General features: G+C 33.1%; 2 protein-coding genes across 3 annotated transcripts; one reads left to right on the top strand and one right to left on the bottom strand.

Annotated features, from left to right (window-relative positions):
* Window positions 1-1,241: 1,241 nt before the first annotated feature.
* LOC112727778 (mitochondrial dicarboxylate/tricarboxylate transporter DTC) lies at window positions 1,242-4,380 on the bottom strand. 2 transcript variants are annotated; one of them, XM_025777676.2, is made up of 6 exons: window positions 4,179-4,372; window positions 4,016-4,102; window positions 3,700-3,761; window positions 3,221-3,582; window positions 2,282-2,496; window positions 1,242-1,715 (listed from the first exon to the last, which is right to left on the bottom strand). In XM_025777676.2, exons 1-6 carry the CDS (start codon window positions 4,272-4,274, stop codon window positions 1,635-1,637), a joined length of 903 nt encoding a protein of 300 aa, XP_025633461.1. In that variant the 5' UTR covers window positions 4,275-4,372; the 3' UTR covers window positions 1,242-1,634. The 2 variants fall into 2 exon arrangements, with proteins under 2 accessions (XP_025633461.1, XP_025633462.1); XM_025777677.3 differs by lacking the exon at window positions 3,700-3,761 and having other exon boundaries at window positions 3,221-3,524; window positions 4,179-4,380.
* An 8,940-nt stretch (window positions 4,381-13,320) lies between these two features.
* Window positions 13,321-17,997, top strand: LOC112727777 (probable protein S-acyltransferase 16). The gene is made up of 7 exons (XM_025777675.3): window positions 13,321-13,856; window positions 15,953-16,045; window positions 16,133-16,234; window positions 16,412-16,489; window positions 16,603-16,701; window positions 16,787-16,882; window positions 17,632-17,997. Exons 1-7 carry the CDS (start codon window positions 13,566-13,568, stop codon window positions 17,743-17,745), a joined length of 873 nt encoding a protein of 290 aa, XP_025633460.1. The 5' UTR covers window positions 13,321-13,565; the 3' UTR covers window positions 17,746-17,997.
* The last annotated feature ends 462 nt before the right edge of the window (window positions 17,998-18,459 follow it).

The raw sequence follows: 18,459 nt of genomic DNA, 5'->3' as shown, positions 1-18,459 counted from the left end.
ATGCATTAAAGAAAATGTTTTTGTGCATTTGTAGCAAAATTTTGATGTAGGAGTTCTGAATCCGAACTGTTATTATGATGAATTTGTTCCATTCTTGTTTTGGTGTATTTTGGAAAATTTGCGGTGTATTTTGGAAATATTTCGGTGTATTTTTATTCTGATAAGTTCTGCATAATTCAAAACTCTTCTTCTTCCTCCTCCTCATATTCTGCTACTGCTTCTTCTTTTTCATCATCATTATTATCATCTTTTTTTTTCTTGTTCATCTTTTTCTTCTTGTTTTACCTTCTCAAGTTTCTTCTTATTTTACTCTCTTAATAAGAATAAAAACAAAAAAAATCAAACAAAAAAGAAAAAACACATAATGCTGTAAAATTACTTGGAAGAGAATGAACCCGCATTCATTCAACTAAAAGAAAGAAAAAATAAGAAAAAAAAGAAGAAAAATGTATTGAAGAAAATATTTTTGTGCATTTGTAGCAAAATTTTCATTTAGTTCTGAATCTGAATTATTATTGTGAATTTGTGATGAATCTGTTCCATTCTTGTTTTGGTGTATTTTGGAAATCTTGCGGTGTATTTTGAAAATATTTCTGTGTATTTTTATTCTAATAAGTTCTACATAATTCAAAACTATTCCTCTTCCTCCTCCTCATCTTCTGTAGCTACTTCTTCGTCATTTTCTTATTTCATATTTTTATAATTCTTCTTGGGATGAAAAAATTAAACAAAGAAAAAAAAATTACATAATGTTACAAAATCAATAGAAAGAGGAGGGAAAAAAATAGTAACAACAGTAATAAAAAGAACAATGATGAAGATAAAACATGCGAAGAAAAAAGAGGAGAAACACAAAGAAGAAGGAGAAGAAGAAGAAAGAAGAGGAGGAGGAGGAACGCAGGATACAAACATTGGAGGAAGAACGGTATGATTTCACATGCACATTATGTAAGTGGATTTTTTTGGATTAGGGTTAACTTGTATGAACTTGTATGTCAAAATGCTTATATGTGTAGCAAAACTCTAAATTCATTTTCATGTTAAACCGAAAATACTTAAATATTTTCAAGTACTTTTTTAAAAACATTTGTTATCTTCCAACGTAGATTTTCTTCTTGGGTGTTTGGTTTTCATTTAGGTTATATTTTTCACAAACTATATTAATAAAGATATCAATAAAAGGGGAAAAGATAAAAGACTATACAATATGTACAAAGTAATCAATTCAACACCAGACACAATTTAGTAGAAAATTTAAACAATTTCAAGTCCAATAAAGATAAATCCAACAAAATACATATATACAACAACAACAATTAAATCATATTCTACTAGATAGAGTGCAAATGATGTCATTACGGCCTATCATGTATCATGTCTGTTTACTCAAAAAAAAACTTAGTTCCAAATAGAGCTTAGTATTTCTAGTAAGTAATTATGATTCACAAAGTCACTGCATGAATTGGTTTATAATCTTGGTTGTTGAACTATATTAGCGTCAGGTATGAATGCACACCATCAAAATAAGGTTGGAATTGGAAGTCAATCAATTAGGATCAGAGCTCCTGAGATCAAATGCTAAAAATGCATGAACTCAGCATTAACTAACAACCACCTCAAACTCAAACGTCGCTTCAACGAGCTTTTATTGTAATCTTTTTTTCATTGATTGATGCATCCAAACGACGAAGCTGTTTCATGATAAACCATGTAATCTGGATAATCGGACAATAAACTATTAGTTATCACTACAATAAGAATTTAACTTTAATCCAATGCACTTTATCTAATAATAAAACTGATGAGCTACTGAAACTGGCCAACTGTGCATCAGGCTACCTTGTATCATGAACGAAAATGACGATATACAATATGAAATAAATAATGAACACACCTAATGTTTTTGGGGGGAATAAAAGTATAATCTTCCCTCTTTGTAAATTTAACCCGAAGATCTGCCTACAATAATAGTCCCCCATTTTAAAAATCAAAACATCCCATCTAAAGATCTAAGTATTAAGAACCTTATTAGCCATTTCATCTTCATCCGAACATCCATATTCTAAATTTGAGAAGAAAATTAAAGAAAATAAAACTAATACAAAAATACAGAAAACTAAAATTTTAAACCCCTTCAATACCTTACCATAGAAAGCACCTAAAATTGAACTTTGAGAAAATCTTTGAAGTTAAAAAGAAAATAAATAAAAACTAACAAATAACCCACGGCAAAATAATTAAAATAATCAGTGCAGAGTGGACATAAGATAAAAAGCAGTACCATCGTCAGAGCAGCAACTCTGAAATAATAGAAACGGAACCCGGAGTAAAACATAGGAAGTCCTCCTGTCTTCAAGGTTTTGCGAACACAATCAAAACTACCAGTATAAGGATATTTTCCATAAGCATCAGGTTGCATAGTCTGAAGTTGGGTCTTGACATAGTCAAATGGCAAACTTAAAGCGCATCCGATGAAAGAAGAAATGGCACAGGCACCTATATAAAGAAAATAATGATATTAGTAGCAAAGAAATTACAATAATTGATGTACTAACTTCTTATGAGATATATGACAACTCAGATCTCAACCATACCTAGATAGAGAGGTGGACTCAAGTTACACTTATCTAATAACAAATGGAGTGTAACCAACACTATGTCAATCCAACAGTGTCTAACATAACTCAGAGCAAAAAGAGTTGGGATAAATATTTGGCATTTCAAAAGAGAATTTTTCACATGCCTGCTGCTGCTTATGACAAAAGGGAAAAATTTACCAAAGTTCCATGTAATATCACATAGCTGTTTAAGCCAAACACATTAGATCCTGTTGGATGTGAATTTATCAAAAAGAGAAAAAAATTTGTTGGGACTGATTTGTCCGTGAGGATATTATGTGAATGTTTACCCTAAGATAAAATTTCTCTTTATATGAGCTTAGGTTTATTATTTCAGTTCAATACAGTGAAAGTTGGCTTGTGTTATCTTGGTCCTAGTTATTAAACCTAGAATTGTTCTGCATAATGCCCCTCTAAATATTGTACGATTTTTTTTTTCTTTTGATTTCACTGTCATGATATGAAATGAAAGTCCACAAAACTAATGCCACCAATATGTTAAAATAAAATGAGTAACACCATTTTAACTACTCAAGAGTCTTGTTGAGAGAAATAGCATTAGTCAAATAAAATTATTCAACGCCAATAAAATTTTTACTTACCAATCGCACTAGTGGACTCTCCAAAACCAAGGGAATCCTTCAAGTACCTAAAACTCAGAGGATAACCAGCAATACGCCCTGTAATTAGTGCGGACTGCCTTGCTATTTCTGCCACAGAACCTCTCCAAAGCACCCGAACCCCTTCATCTGCAACAACACGATGAAGCGCATTGAAGACATTCGTGTAATTTTGGCGCTGAGAGGTGGGAAAAGTTGCATCAGCCTGCATACGAATTTGTGCCAACTGTGTTGGGATACTAAAAGCCCATCCCATTGTTAGAGCAGTTGAGGTAATCATAACTTCCTGGCGAAGTGACAAGGGTTTGCGATCATTATCCTCAGTTACTGCAGTTGCTATGATTCTAGAAAGCAATTAAAAACCACCGTGATAAAGAACACAGTGCAATTCCGTCATAAGCATACAAGTAGTGAGACCAAAGGATAGAAAGCAAATATTGTTAAGAATGACAAAAACTCACGAATATGATCCAAATTTAACAGCTCTATGCAGAGGCAGCCGGATTAGTGTAGCAGATAGACCCTATGTTAAGAATCAAGTTAGACACTGAGAGAACAAAGGATAGGGTATTGTTCACCTAGATGATGTGATTATTTTAACTATAATAAGAAATGAACGTTAAAGTTGGACCAAAATGAGCAACAGCTAAAAGTAACAATAATAGTAACAATAATATGAGCCATAGTAACAACTCATAACACACATGTTCAAATGCAGATTGGGAACGGCATGACATTCGAATAAAAATGATTGTGATGAAAGGAAATGAGAAATACCCTATAAAAGGCGGCATAACCCCCTTCTGTTTTGAGAATGTTGGATGCGATCTGCGCACCTGATCCTTGACCTAGTTGCATCCTCACCTACACCATAATCAGAGGATCATACATTAAATCAACCCAAAAAAAGAAGAAAGGCCGAAGGAATTTAGATTAGAACCTTGATCATATCCATTGGTTGAAGGAGGGAAACGCAGAGCAAGTTGAGGCCGATTTTAACAGGGTCCATATAATTTATCTTCGTCTCAATCTCCATTGATGGGCGAGGTAGTACTGAGAGAGTTCAGACTTCAGAGGAGTAACGGATCAATGGAGAAAAAGAACAACTACTACTCACTGAGTCACTGAACTGAACTAAGAATTAACATGGACGGAGAGTGTGTATTGTCTATTGTACCCCTTTCCAACACACGGTTGGGATGCCCCTATTGAGGCTGACCTGGCCTGATAATTTTGTTTCCCCAAAAGTAAAAATTTAAAAATATTATTTAAAAAATTTATTTTTAATAAAAATTATTTATACAAAATATGCCAAATTAATATTTACAAAAATTTCTTAACTTTTAAAATATACAAAAATATTTATAATAAAATACAATAAATTTAAAATTTTTAATAACTTTGTTAATAATAAAAAAATAAAAAAATCTAGGAACAACACTTTTATTAAAATATGGACAGCACTTAACTAATAAAAGAAAAAAAGAGTAATTTTATATCATTAGATGTAATCTCATATCATTAAAAATACTAATGATGGTTAATTGATGGCTACAAATAACAAAATTTGCTGACTCTCTAAGACGACCTCTAGTAAGAAACTCATCTCATCCCTTAAAAAGTAACTCCACATCAGCACAGTAAATAGAAACTCAAAGTATCTCTTTCTTCTCCATTAAGAGAAACTAACTTTATTCTTTATTATGATTTCACTTAATTAATTAATTAAAATAATTAAAATTAATATAATTATTATTTTTTATAATAATATTATTAAAATTTATAAATTAAAAAATAATTCAAAAATTAATTATTATAATTATTTATAAATTAATTATAATTTAATTATTTAATATAATTATTATTTAAATAATTAATATAAATTATTAATTAAATAAAAATATAATTATGTAATATAATTAATTATTATAATAATTAATTAATTTAAATTATTTTGTAAAATTATTTAATACAAAAAATATAATTAAACTAATTTGCAAAATTAATTAACATACATATAAAGAGTATGTAATATGCAAGAGTCATAATATATATGTATACAATACAATGACCATTTTATATATATATTTTAATTTTTTTATCGACATTCCACGTGTCAAATATTTGTTGGCGTGAGACTTTTTTTTTGAGTAGACATTTTTCTTTTGAGTAGAAATTTTTCTCATCAATCTATGTTAAGGAACTCATTTGAGTTCACACTTCAACAGATAAAAGTCCCCTTATATTAGAGGAGGAACTTAGGATGAGCAGCCTTGGAGTTGCTTTAACACTCTTCTAAAAAAAATTATTTATATATTCATTTATATTTTAACAGTCCCAAATAAGCTTGACAGACTAATAAGATTAATTAGTGAGTCTAAATCTGACGTATTAATGTATTAAAATTTTTATAATGATCTAAGTCTAGGCTTTTTTTGTAAGTTGTAACAAACCATACCAAGTTAGGTTAAATATAGACTAGGTTATAGGTCTTTAACTGCTTAGTCTATTTTGAAAGAGCCTAACAGCGAAAACAATACAAATATCCAACACAAGAACAATATGAAAGCACTCACAACACAATATGACAGCAACTATGAACAAGCAAATATAGCAATTAAAGCAATAACAATAACACACCGAGATTTTAACGTGGAAAACCCCTCAATGTGAGAGGTAAAAATCACAAGTCGTCCAAACCAATGAAATAGCTCCACTATAATCAAATGAAGTACAAGAGAGTCTCAAACAAAGCACAAAAACGTACATATAACCAGCCAAAATATCAAAGGACCAAAGCTTACAAATGAGAAGCAAGAAGATAAAAAATACCCAAAAACAGAGCTGTTGTTCGAAGCCTATTTCTCCCTCTGCAGACCTCCAATTAAAATCTTCACCATTCAGAATGAATAAAAAAATGAGAAGAATTTGCAGTCCAAATTTCACGTCGATCCAACGGTGAAATAATGAGAAACTACTGTTCAAAGATTGCTGCTTTGTGTAAAAACGGTAAACATATTTTCTCTCTTGCGAAGCCAATTTCTCCCACTGCAAAACTCCAATTAACATCTCTACTAACCAGAATGAAGAACAAAATGAGAGGAACATGCAGTTATTTCAAGCCGATCCAACGGTGAACGAATGAGAAACTGCCATTTGACATTTACTGCTTTGTATAAAAACGGAAGTTCAGTTTTTCCTCTTCTCTCTCACTTTGGTGGTTATACTCTCTACCTCTCAAAATGATCCCAAAAATCCTATTAGGGTTATGGCACAATGGTTGCAAAGAGATACCCTCAAAAAGTTGGGCTTGGGCCTCACAAAGGAGAAAAAAACCTAACAAATCTCTCCCTTCTCGACTAGGTGGAGGCCCTCGCCTTTCCGGCTATCAAACAACATGTTTTAAACTTATCTCTTGACAATGCTTTTGTCATCATATCAGCACCATCGTTATCAGTGTGAACTTTCTCAAGTTCTAACAACTTGGAATCTAACACATCCCGTAACCAGTGATACCTAACATCAATATGTTTAGATCTTGCATGAAAAGTAGAATTCTTGGCAAGATGAATAGCACTTTGACTTTCTTGCTTGAAACCAAGTGCTATAAGAAACTTCTTCATCCACAATAACTTCTTTACATGCTTCAGTTGCTGCAATAAGCTCTGCCTCTGTGATAGAAAGTGTAACACACTTTTGTAGCCTTGATTGCCATGAAATAGCTCCCCTTGCAAATTTGACCAAATAACTTGAAGTAGACTTTCAAGAATCAATATCTTTTGCCATGTCTGCATCAGTAAAGCCAACTAGCAAATGTTTCTCACCACCAAAACTCAAACTCAAGTTAGTTGTACCTTTGAGATATCTCATAATTCATTTAACAGTATTCCAATGTTCTTTACCTGGATTAGAGAGAAAACGACCCATAGTACCAACTGCATGAGCAATGTCTGGTCTAGTACACACCATAGCATACATCAAGCTTTCAACAGCTGAGGCATAAGGAATTTCATCCATTGCTTGCTTCTCCTCATCAGTGGTTGGACACTACTTGGTACTCAACTTAAAATGAGGAGCAAAAGAACTAGCAACACATTTGGCATCATTCATGCCAAACCTTTGAAGCACCTTCTTTATGTACTTCTCTTGTGACAAATAAAGCTTCTTGGAATCTCTATAACGAGTAATAGTCATGCCCAAAATCTGTTTGGCAGGACCCAAGTCCTTCATAGCAAATAACTTGCTCAATTGTTTCTTCAACTCATTAATCCTCAAAGCATTCTTGCCCACAATCAAAATATCATCCACATAGAGCAAAAGAATGATAAAATCACCATCAAAAAATTTTTGCACAAATACATAATGATCTGAAGTTGTCTTACAGTAACCATGCTCTCCCATAATAGATTTAAACTTCTTGTACCACTGTCTTGGAGTTTGCTTCAACCCATAAAGACTCTTCTTAAGTTTGCACACAAAATCTTCCTTTCCTTTAACAACAAAGCCTTCCAGTTGCTCCATGTAGATCTCCTTGTCTAAATCACCATGAAGAAAAGCTGTCTTCACATTCATTTGCTCAATCTCTAGATCAAGAGATACTACTAATCTAAGCACAGCACGAATGGATGACATCTTCACAACAAGAGAAAAGACCTCCTCATAATCAACACCTTTTCTCTGGCTAAAGCCTCTAACAACCAATCTAGCTTTATACCGAGGTTTAGAATTGTGTTCTTCATTCTTGATTCTGAATACCCATTTGTTCTTCAAAAACTCGCATACCCTTCGGTAACTTCACTAACTCATAGGTATCATTCTCAAGCAAGGACTTCATTTCTTCTTGCATAGCTTCAAGCCATTGAGCTTTGCTTGCATTTTCAACAGCCTCTCCAAAGTATTCAGTTTCTCCCCCATTAGTCAACAAAACAAACTCATATGGAGAATACCTTGACGAAGGCTTCCTCTCTCTTGTAGAGCTTCTAAGTGCATTTTCAGGAATTTCCAAAGCTGGTTGTTCATATTGATCATCATCACCAACTTCATCAAGTATCAGATCAATTGTTCCATCTTCACCTGCACCTATATCATGCTTATTATTTTGAACTTCAACTCTACCATCTTCCACCATAGGCATAGAGGGAGTAATATCCAAGTCAGAAAAATCATCACTAGGCTAAACCATTGGCTTCTCTGCATTATCTATATCCTTCAATGTTTGGTCTTCAACATCTCTACTCCGAATCACCTTTTTGCTAACAGGATCATAAAACCTGTAATCAAACTCGTCCATCCCATAACCAATAAAAATATACTGCTTAGTCTTTACATCAAGTTTAGATCTCTCATCTTTAGGAATATGAACAAAAGCTTTACATCTAAAGATTCTTAAATGATTATAAGAAACATCTTTACCTGACCATACCTTCTCTGGCACTTCAAATTGCAAGGGAACACATGGTGTCCGGTTCAAGACATGAACAACAGTGCTTAAAGCTTCACCCCAAAAAGATTTTGCCAATCCAGACTATGACAACAAGTATCTAACATTTTCAACCAATGTTCTGTTCATCCTTTCAGCCAAGCCATTCAACTAAGGAGTCTTCGGAGGAGTCTTCTGATGTCTTATACCATGCTTTTTACAATAAGCATCAAATAGACCTGAGTACTTACCACCGTTGTCATTACGAATGCATTTCAACTTTTTCCCATTTTCTCTTTCAACAGAAGCTTGAAATTGCTTGAACACATTTAAAACTTAATCTTTGGTCTTCAAAGCGTAAACCCATAATTTCCTAGAATGATCGTCAATAAAAGTTACAAAATAGATAGACCCTCCAAGTGTTCTTATCTTCATCGGTCCACATACATCAGAATGCACCAAGACAAGTATCTCCGGCTTCCTTGAAGGTGGATGGCTCTTGAAAGAAGCCCTGTTTTATTTTCCAGCAAAGCAATGGTTGCACTTTTACAAAGAAACCTTGCAACCAGATAAAAGATTCCTCTTGGATAACATATTCATACCCTTCTCACTCATATGACATAATCTCTTATGCCATAAATCAGTTTCATCAATAAACTCAGTAGCATTAACAACATCTTTCACAATCTTTGCTTGAGTTAAATAAAGAGTAGAGTGTTGTGTATCTCTAACAACAACCATGGAACCCTTGGTGAGCTTCCAACTATCACGAAAGAATGAACTATCCAAGTATTCATCACACAACTTACCAACAAAAAGTAGGTTCAACCGAATATCTGGAACATGTTTCACATGGTTCAAAGTCAACTTGGTACCATTGGAGGTTTCTAAGCAAACTTGTCCAACACCGGCACATTTTGCAACACCTTGGTGAGCCATTTTCACATCAATAAAATCACCAGGAGCATAAGATATAAACAATTCTCTCCTATATGTAACATGAATAGAAGCACCACTATCAACAAGGTTAACAGATTCAAACTCCTCAACAAGAAGAAAATCATCATGAGTAACATTGACTTTGTCTTCAATGCTACCACCATCTTTATTTTTGCTCTTGTCTTTACTTGCTTTGTGGTGGACGAAATCACTTTGGCTTTCTCCTTCTTTAGCTGCCAACAAAATTTCTTCACATGTCCCTTTTGACCACAATGATGACACTCAATATTTTTATACTTACTCCGAGACTTGCTTCTGCTTTGGTCTCAACTTTTAGGACCTCGACTTTGTTTCTCCCCCTAGACTCAGAAACAAGAACATCTGAATATGTAGTCGATGTACCTTGTGGCTTTTTTCTTATTTCTTCATTCAAAATACTGCTCTTGGCAAGATCCATAGAGATTACACCATCAGGAGCAGAATTAGACAATGACATTCTAAGAATTTCCCACGAGTCTGGTAAGGAGTCAAGAAGTAACAATCCTTGAACCTCTTCATCAAACTTGATACCCATGGAAGATAACTGATTCATAATTCCTTAGAAGTTATTCAAGTGATCTGTCATTGATGTCCCATCTGTATATTTTAAAGCCAACAACTGCTTGATAAAAAACATCTTGTTATTCCCAATTTTTCTAGTATACAACTGTTCAAGTTTAATCCAAAGGGTCCTAGCATGTGTCTCTCCGATAATATGGTTCAACACATTATCATCAACACACTGCCTAATATATCCACAAACTTGTCTATGCAACAAAGTCCAATCATCATCAGATTTATCATTATGCTTCTCTGCACCAAAAACTGGTTTATGAAAATTTTTGACATAAAGTAAATCTTCCATCTTTGACTTTCACAAATCATAATTAGGACCATTAAGAGTGATCATCCTACTAGTATTAGTATTAGCTTCTATTGTTCATAGAATCACAAGCCCAGAAAAATACCAACAAGCTCTGATACTAGTGTGAAAGAGCCTAGCAGCGGAAATAATACAAATATCCAACACAAGAACAATATGGAAGCACTCACAACATAATATGACAGCAACTATGAATAAACAAATATAGCAAGTAAAGCAATAACAAGAACACGCCGAGATTTTAACGTGGAAAATCCCCTACATGTGAGAGGTAAAAACCACGAGTCGTCCAGACCAATGAAATAGCTCCACTATAATCAAATGAGATACAAGAGAGTCTCAAACAAAGCACAAAAACGTGCATATAACCAGCCAAAATATCAAAGCACCAAAGCTTACAAATGAGAAGCAAGAAGATGAAAAATACCCAAAAATAAAGCTGCTGTTTGAAGCTTATTTCTTCCTCTGCAAACCTACAATCAAAATCTCCACTATTAGAAATGAAGAACAAGATGAGAAGAATCTGTAGTTCAAATTTCACGTCGATCCAATGGTGAAATAATGAGAAACTGCTGTTTAAAGATTGCTACTCTCTGTAAAAATGGTAAACATATTTTCTCTCTTGCGAAGCCAATTTATCCCATTGTAAAACTCCAATCAACATCCCCACCGACCATAATGAAGAACAAAATGAGAGAAACACGCAGTTCAAATTTCAAGCCGTTCCAACGGTGAACGATTGAGAAACTGCTATTTAAAGCTTACTGCTTTGCATAAAAACGTGATTCTGTTTTTTCTCTTCTCTCTCTCACTTTGGTGGCTATACTCTCTATCTCTCAAAATAACCCCAAAAATCTGATTAGGGTTATGGTACAATGGGTGCAAAGAGACACCCTCAAAAAGTTGGGCTTGGACCTCACAAGGGAGAGAAAAACCCAACATATTTCCATCCTTGTTTGGAGACTAAGCCCGCTTTATTTATTTTGTTTGTACTTAGATACTAGTCATTAATGAAGGATATATTATTGGTAGTGGTAGGTAGGGATGGATGTGGGTCGGGTATCCGACGAGGGCTCATGGTTCGACTCGTTTTAGGCTCGACTCGATTCGTTTTATTAAATAGGCTAGATTTGGACTATTTGTAAAGCTTATTAGTTAAAAAGGTTATGTCATATGCTTTAAAAAAAGCCTACAAAATTCGTTGGGTCGCTCATCAAAATATTATTTTGTAAAAAAAATAAATTATTTTTAGTTTAGAATTTAGACTTTCAACCATAGATATCAGAACCGAATCGATAATTAATCCGATCAGAACACTAGATCACTAGGTTATTAGTTCAATCGTTGGATCAGTGGTTCGATCCAATTTTTAGTGGGTCTGATGTTTGGACGGTTCAAAAGTAATTTGGTTTGATCAACTGACTGGATTTTTGGTTGAATCGGTCAGGTCGAACCGAATCTGATAACTATATTTTTAACTATTCACTTATATTAAATACAAAATAAAAGTTTATGGATTGTAAATATGCTTATAATATGTGACTAATAACGATTGATATATAAATGATTATGCTTTACAAATTATAAATTTTAGAATGCAGTTAATGTCAATTTAGAATTTTTAAATTTATTATTTTGAGTTATAATTCACGAAATAGATGACTATTCACGCGATTAATGTAAAAATTAAGGTAGTTATTTTTTTTTATTAATGTGGCATTACATAATTAGATGACGTATAAAATTATTTTACACTCACAGTACATACAGAGACGGATCTACTTATAGGAGGCTGGGGCAAGTGTTTCCACAAAAATTTGTAATTTCTTTACTTATATATGAATACATATAGAATAGATGCCCCTAATTATTTGTCCACATTGTTAAAATAATTTTGAAGTTATTTTTATTTTAAATTTTAAAATATAATTTCTATAAGTAAGTTTTAGTGACTTATTTGTTGTTTAACTATTTAGTTTCAAAAAAAAAAAAAATATATTATTTTACTTATAATTTTATTATTTTACTTATTTATTTTTCTAAAAAAATAACTTCTTTTAATTAAAGATAATAAAAAAAATAAAATAAAATATATTATTTTTAAATTCAAATAAAATAAAAAAATTTAATCGCAGAAAAAATTATTATCATTATAACAAAAAAAGTAAATATTTTTAATATTGTACTAAAGAAAATAAATTTAATATACAATTGTTGATCTTATATAAATATTATAACAAGGATTGTGTCCTTAGCTTTGCTACATTTCTCTCCACTTAACCAAATTTATCTTTTGTCATAACACATGCTAATAATTAATTATATATATGGCATGAATGCATTGTTTATGAATTACACTTTATATATAATTTAATTATCAGTCACTCAGTAATACTATTGTATTATAATTTTATAATATTGTATTATATATTATATTATATTAAACTATAAAATCATTATTTATTTTTATTATTTAAATATTTATTTTACTATAATTTTATATATTTAACCTTTTATTTAATTATTATTGGGTCAAATAATTTAACCAATAATTCACCAATCAAACTATTAATCCAGTAATTCAATAGTTTGTTCGAATTAATTACTTATTCAATTCTGATAATTATATTATAAATTTATTTTATTTATATAAAAAATTTTCCAAAATTACATTGTTCTTTAATTTCACAGGCCTATAAAATCGAGATATAATGCATAAAAATATAATTATTTTTTATTATCAGTCAAATTGAAAATATAAACTTGTAAAAACAGAAAACAAAAACCTTATTTAAGAAAAAAAAAAATCTCTCTGGGTTAAACATTGATTGATAATGATGATTTTAGGAATGAGCAGTTCCATACTTGCATCCCATCGCACAGAGAAAAAGAAAGAGTGAAATTAAAGGCAACGGCACCGTACTCATAACTTCGGACACAGGTCATCATCAGTCATCTCTCATTAATCATTATTCATCTCTCTCTCTCTCTCTCTCGCGGAGACGCCGTCGTTTTGCACTAAACGCCGGTGCCTCCGCCCCCTTCCTATGGCCGAGAAATCCAAGCACCTGCGTCGTTTCCGCTGGTCGCTGCCGGTGAGCCTCGTCATTTTGTCCATCGCCTACATCTATGCCTCCACCGTCTTCGTCTTCGTAGACCGGTGGTTCGGTCTCCTCTCCTCTCCTGGCCTCATAAACAGCGCCGTTTTCACCGCTCTTGCAGCCATGTGCGTCCTCACCTACCGCCGCGCCATCTCCACCGATCCCGGCCACGTCCCCGCCACCTACATGCCCGACGTTGAAGATTCCGAATCACCAATCCACGAGATCAAGCGCAAGGTTTTCTCAAACTTTCTCATTTACTCACTTTGCATATCTTGATTCCGTTGCGAGATTGAACTTTTATGATAGACCTACTTTAGATACTTATTGTTGAAATATTGTAGATTTTAATGTTATGCATATTCTGTGCGGCATTTTGGGAGGGTTGAGGTTTCTTGTTAAAAAGAGAACATAAATATTGGAAATTGAATATTGAGCTGAAATTGATTTTGGGTTTGGTTTGGGTTTGAGTTTGTGGGTATTGTGAGTTCGTGATATGTGAGAGTGGCGGTAGTAGAAAGTTTAGTGAGCTTTCAGTTTCAATATGAAGCATGCGTCCGTTGCTGATTGGGAAGTAGTGATGTTTGTGAGGCTTAGGGTTCTAGAACAGACGTTATGTGGTTAAAATGTTTTGTCTTTTCTGGTAGAATGCTTTCGTCTTAACTGGAGTGAGTTACTTAGATGATGTTGTGGAAATGCTGCTTTGGTTGTTTTGGTGTGATGGTTTCTGTTCTATGGCCATGGTGCATTTACAGCAAAGGATTATCTAGTCAAGGTTTTGCTGTTTGGTGCAATGATGCAAGCTCTTGTATATTGGTTTTATTTTATTATTTGGTTGCTACTTGCTAGGGCACAAAAGTGCAAGCTTTTACAAGTTGGTGTTGTGTTGATGTGAGATAATTTTTTCCATTTGAAAAGGTTAATAATTGTGTTGTGTTCTTGGCTGGAATGAATGATCTTCCATATCTGATATGACTGTTAAGGTGTAATGGAAATGATTTCGAGGTTGTTGGTTTTGGCTAGCAATTAAATTTGTTGTTATTCTCCATTAAATGATTTCATTTATCTTCTTTTTTAGCCAAAGCATTTTGTTGTTTCATTTCAGAGTTTAATACTCTAGAAGTTAGAGAATATAGATTCTCAGGTGGAATGTAATGTTTGGAAACCAATTTTAATTTGTCAATCAGAAATAAAGAATTTAAGGATTTAGTACAGCTTGAAATGATTTTTTGAGCAATTTGATTGGAGAGATTATTGTTCAATGCTTCAACACAATACAGTGAAATTGAAAACGCTTCAAATGCATTGTTTCTTATAGCATTCATGGTCTGAGGCATGAATTAGCGAGTATGAGAGATTGGATGAACATAGGGTAGTGCTGAGAGAAAACCAGAATTGGAGAACAGAGAGAGGAGTAGAAAAACGTGTATTGCAAGTAATGAGTGTGTTGATACCAAAGAGGAGTGATTTCCAGTTTATATAGGACACTCATGTTACACATTATATCTCATACACTGCACACATAGTAGTATAGCAGCTGGGCACTAACATAACAGACTCAACTTTCCACTAATAGCACTAACAGATTTTATACTACTCTAACTACCATTACCTTTGATAGTTTCTATGTTTACATTAGATGTGATGACATGGATAAGAGTGGGTTTAGTCTGTTGCTGATTGTTCCTAAATTTCTTTCTATTTGAATCTGATGGAATAGAAGACGAAAAAAAAAAAAAAAAAGAATTGAAGAACACTTCCCCAGCCCCAAAAAAGAAAAAAGTAAATGAAGGTGGAAAAAAAAAGGAACATTGCCAAAACATAAACCACTTTAGTGCAGTGCTTGAAGGTGAACATTGAGGCATGCTATCAGTCAGAAATTAATCTATAGTCAAACTTTTGATTTAACTCCTGAAAACTAACGAGTTCCTAACACTAGGACAAGGAATTGTGATAACTCACGTCTTGCAACTATGCTTTGCTAATTAAAAAGCTATCTCATCTATCCAATCTCATAACCATGGCTATAAATTTGATTGGTTTAGCCCAGCCTTGTTTCCTGTCTTTCTGCCTTTTGATGGTCAATATGCTTATGAACTGCAGAATCATGTGGAGTCCTTGAAATCAGGGTATTATCTTTTGTGCTCCTTATTGAATCTTTTTCGTCTAAACATGACTATGAAATTATTTAGAGATGTTAACAATTTGAATTTTTACTCTTGAAAGAAAGGAATAATGTATTCTTGATCTTACAATAATTCCCATAAACAAGTTGTTTATTAATATTGAACATCATGAACTTTCATCTGATGGTTCTTTGGGTCTGCAAGCAGAGTGGAGATCTGCGATATTGCCAAAAATGTTCACACTATAAGCCTCCCCGTGCACATCATTGTCGGATTTGCAAAAGATGTGTGCTTCGAATGGTATGCATGATTTCATTATTTGAATTATTATTCAAGGTTTGTCTCGGATTTTCTAAATAATGACAAGTTTCATGTCTTGGTTGTAAGGATCACCATTGCATTTGGATAAATAACTGCGTCGGCCATGCAAACTATAAGGTCTTCTTCATCTTTGTCTTGTATGCTGTAATTGCATGCATCTACTCCCTGGTATGTCACATATTTCATTATCTGCACGAGTTTGTTTTCATTTTGATTATGACTTCTATTAAACTCTATTTGCATGAATGTAACATGGGGCCTGATTTAGTTTCCTAGCGGTGCTAGATTTGGTGGTTTTGCTTGGGCTGACAATCTTTTCGTTTTCCATATCTCACAACTTTGTAGGTCTTACTTGTCGGAAGTCTAGCTTATGATGGCGTTCAGGATGATGATAAAAGTGGCGGCTCTTTCAGAACTGTATATGTAAGTTCTGCTAAGGGTTATTTTATATATAAATCTATCTTTGATAGAAAAGTACTCCTTATCTAAACTCAGCAATTTTGTTTCTTATGAAATTCATCCTTTTTATTTTCCAGGTTGTTTCGGGCCTCTTGCTGGTCCCTTTATCTATAGCATTATGTGTGCTTTTAGTATGGCATGTCTATCTCATCTTACATAACAAGACTACGATAGAGGTTATTAGATGTTTTCAGTTCTGCATTGTTATTTGTTGTATTAGCCTGATATTAACTTTTATTAAACGGGCAATCTTGTTCGCAGTATTATGAAGGAGTGAGAGCTCTGTGGCTTGCTGAGAAAGGTGGAAGTATCTATAAACATCCATATGACCTTGGCCCATATGAGAATTTGACTTCTGTAAGAGCTGAAGAATCCTATTTTAGTATTTTAACTCTTTGCAACCATTAGGTCATCTTCTTTCTCCACTTGTTTCATCTTGACCATGATGGATGACTTTATAGATTGAATTCAGGTTTAACATTTTCCATTGATTATCCTAGTCATTATTAGCTAGGGCTAAATGCACATATACTGAATGTTTTAGGAAGGTCATGAAGATTTGGTAGGCTTTTAGATGACCTGTCTACTTCTTAACAGAGCCTGTCTATATTGCTTTACAGGAAAGTATTAAGTAGCTTGGTTATTTCATTTCTATATAGAAAAAATTCTAATATCTGTAGTTGTAATTCATTATGGTTCAAAGTTTTTCTTTGTCACAGCAGTTCACTAATTGTTGGAAATTATGATAGAATTGAATCATATCAGAGAGCATAAAATATGATCTTAGTTCTAGTTTTGAAGTTTATCATTATTTTCTTATTAGTATTATTAGGGTTTTACTATTATTATAAATAGAGGCTAGTATTTTCTCTTTAACACCTTACATAAGAATAATATATTCTCTCATTTGCTCTTTACTCTATTATTTTCCTGGTTAATCATGGATTTTAGTACTAATAAGGGTTTCTAATGTACAAAATCTATTGCTTCTCTTTCTTCTTTGGATGTGCTCCTTTTTATTAGTTTATCATTTAGCTCAGTTTATTAATTGCCCCTAATAATTGAAAATTATTTTTATAATGACATAATATCTCATTTTAACGCAGGTTTTGGGTCCAAATATCCTTAGCTGGCTATGGCCTACGGCAGGCCATATAGGTTCTGGACTTAAGTTCCGCACCGGCTACGATGTTGTGCAAGGAGCATCAACATCGAAATGAAGTTTTGATCCAAATGAAGTTTTGATGTTGCTTCATCATGGGCATTGTTTTGCGAAACAGATGATAAGCGAAAAAGAACAACGATCGAAATTAAATGGAAAGGGAAGCTCCTGTACTTCCTCTCCAGAGTTTCCTGATACAAGGAATTCATTAACCATGTTTGTACACACCACAGTTTGTTGTAAAGAAACTAATAAATTTATAATTCATCAAAATGTGAAAAAAAGTAACCAATGTTTAGAGGTTTACCTATCTGCTGCTTTTTTTTCTTTCCTTTTTGATGTATAATTATCTCAAGTTATTTTAATGTCTAATATTACTAAAAAAAAATAGGCTAAACTGTCTTACGAGAGAAATGACCTTTTTTGAACATACTAAAATAAAAGTAAAATTAGCTAGCATAAATTGGCTCCATATGAGTTTCAATGCCAATTTGCCATTAATAATACTTTGGTCTGCTAAGAATTATTAATTTGCTGTCTCAACCACTGGATGCATCTCTTTCACAAATAGTTTAATAACCAAAATATTTTTTAACATCTTTAGTGACTGCTCTTGTGATAGGCTTCATAGAAATGTTATAATCTCCGTATTGCACTCTGGAGTTTATACAACATTGGTAATTTATTCGCACTGAACATGTCAAGAAAGTTTTGAGTGATGACAAAGCAAATTAGTTATAAACACGATGCAGCAAGTGTCGGGGTTCGTGCT

The sequence above is a fragment of the Arachis hypogaea genome, chromosome 12, assembly GCF_003086295.3.
Source record: "Arachis hypogaea cultivar Tifrunner chromosome 12, arahy.Tifrunner.gnm2.J5K5, whole genome shotgun sequence".
In the NCBI taxonomy this organism is placed as follows: Eukaryota; Viridiplantae; Streptophyta; class Magnoliopsida; order Fabales; family Fabaceae; genus Arachis; species Arachis hypogaea.
The sequence above is the reverse complement of the archived record's forward strand: the minus strand, read 5'-3'. Positions and strand labels throughout refer to the sequence as shown.

What these genes read in the sequence shown, in the direction of transcription:
- LOC112727778 (XM_025777676.2), bottom strand. Translation starts at nt 4,274, where the DNA reads ATGGAGATTGAGACGAAGATAAATTATATGGACCCTGTTAAAATCGGC. An exon ending in GTTATGCCGCCTTTTATAGG is followed by an intron (nt 3,762 to 4,015) that starts GTATTTCTCATT and finishes TTCTTAACATAG; the next exon opens with GGTCTATCTGCTACACTAAT. An exon ending in GTTAAATTTGGATCATATTC is followed by an intron (nt 3,583 to 3,699) that starts GTGAGTTTTTGT and finishes ATTGCTTTCTAG; the next exon opens with AATCATAGCAACTGCAGTAA.
- LOC112727777 (XM_025777675.3), top strand. Translation starts at nt 13,566, where the DNA reads ATGGCCGAGAAATCCAAGCACCTGCGTCGTTTCCGCTGGTCGCTGCCG. An exon ending in AAAGATGTGTGCTTCGAATG is followed by an intron (nt 16,046 to 16,132) that starts GTATGCATGATT and finishes CTTGGTTGTAAG; the next exon opens with GATCACCATTGCATTTGGAT. An exon ending in GCTCTTTCAGAACTGTATAT is followed by an intron (nt 16,490 to 16,602) that starts GTAAGTTCTGCT and finishes TTTATTTTCCAG; the next exon opens with GTTGTTTCGGGCCTCTTGCT.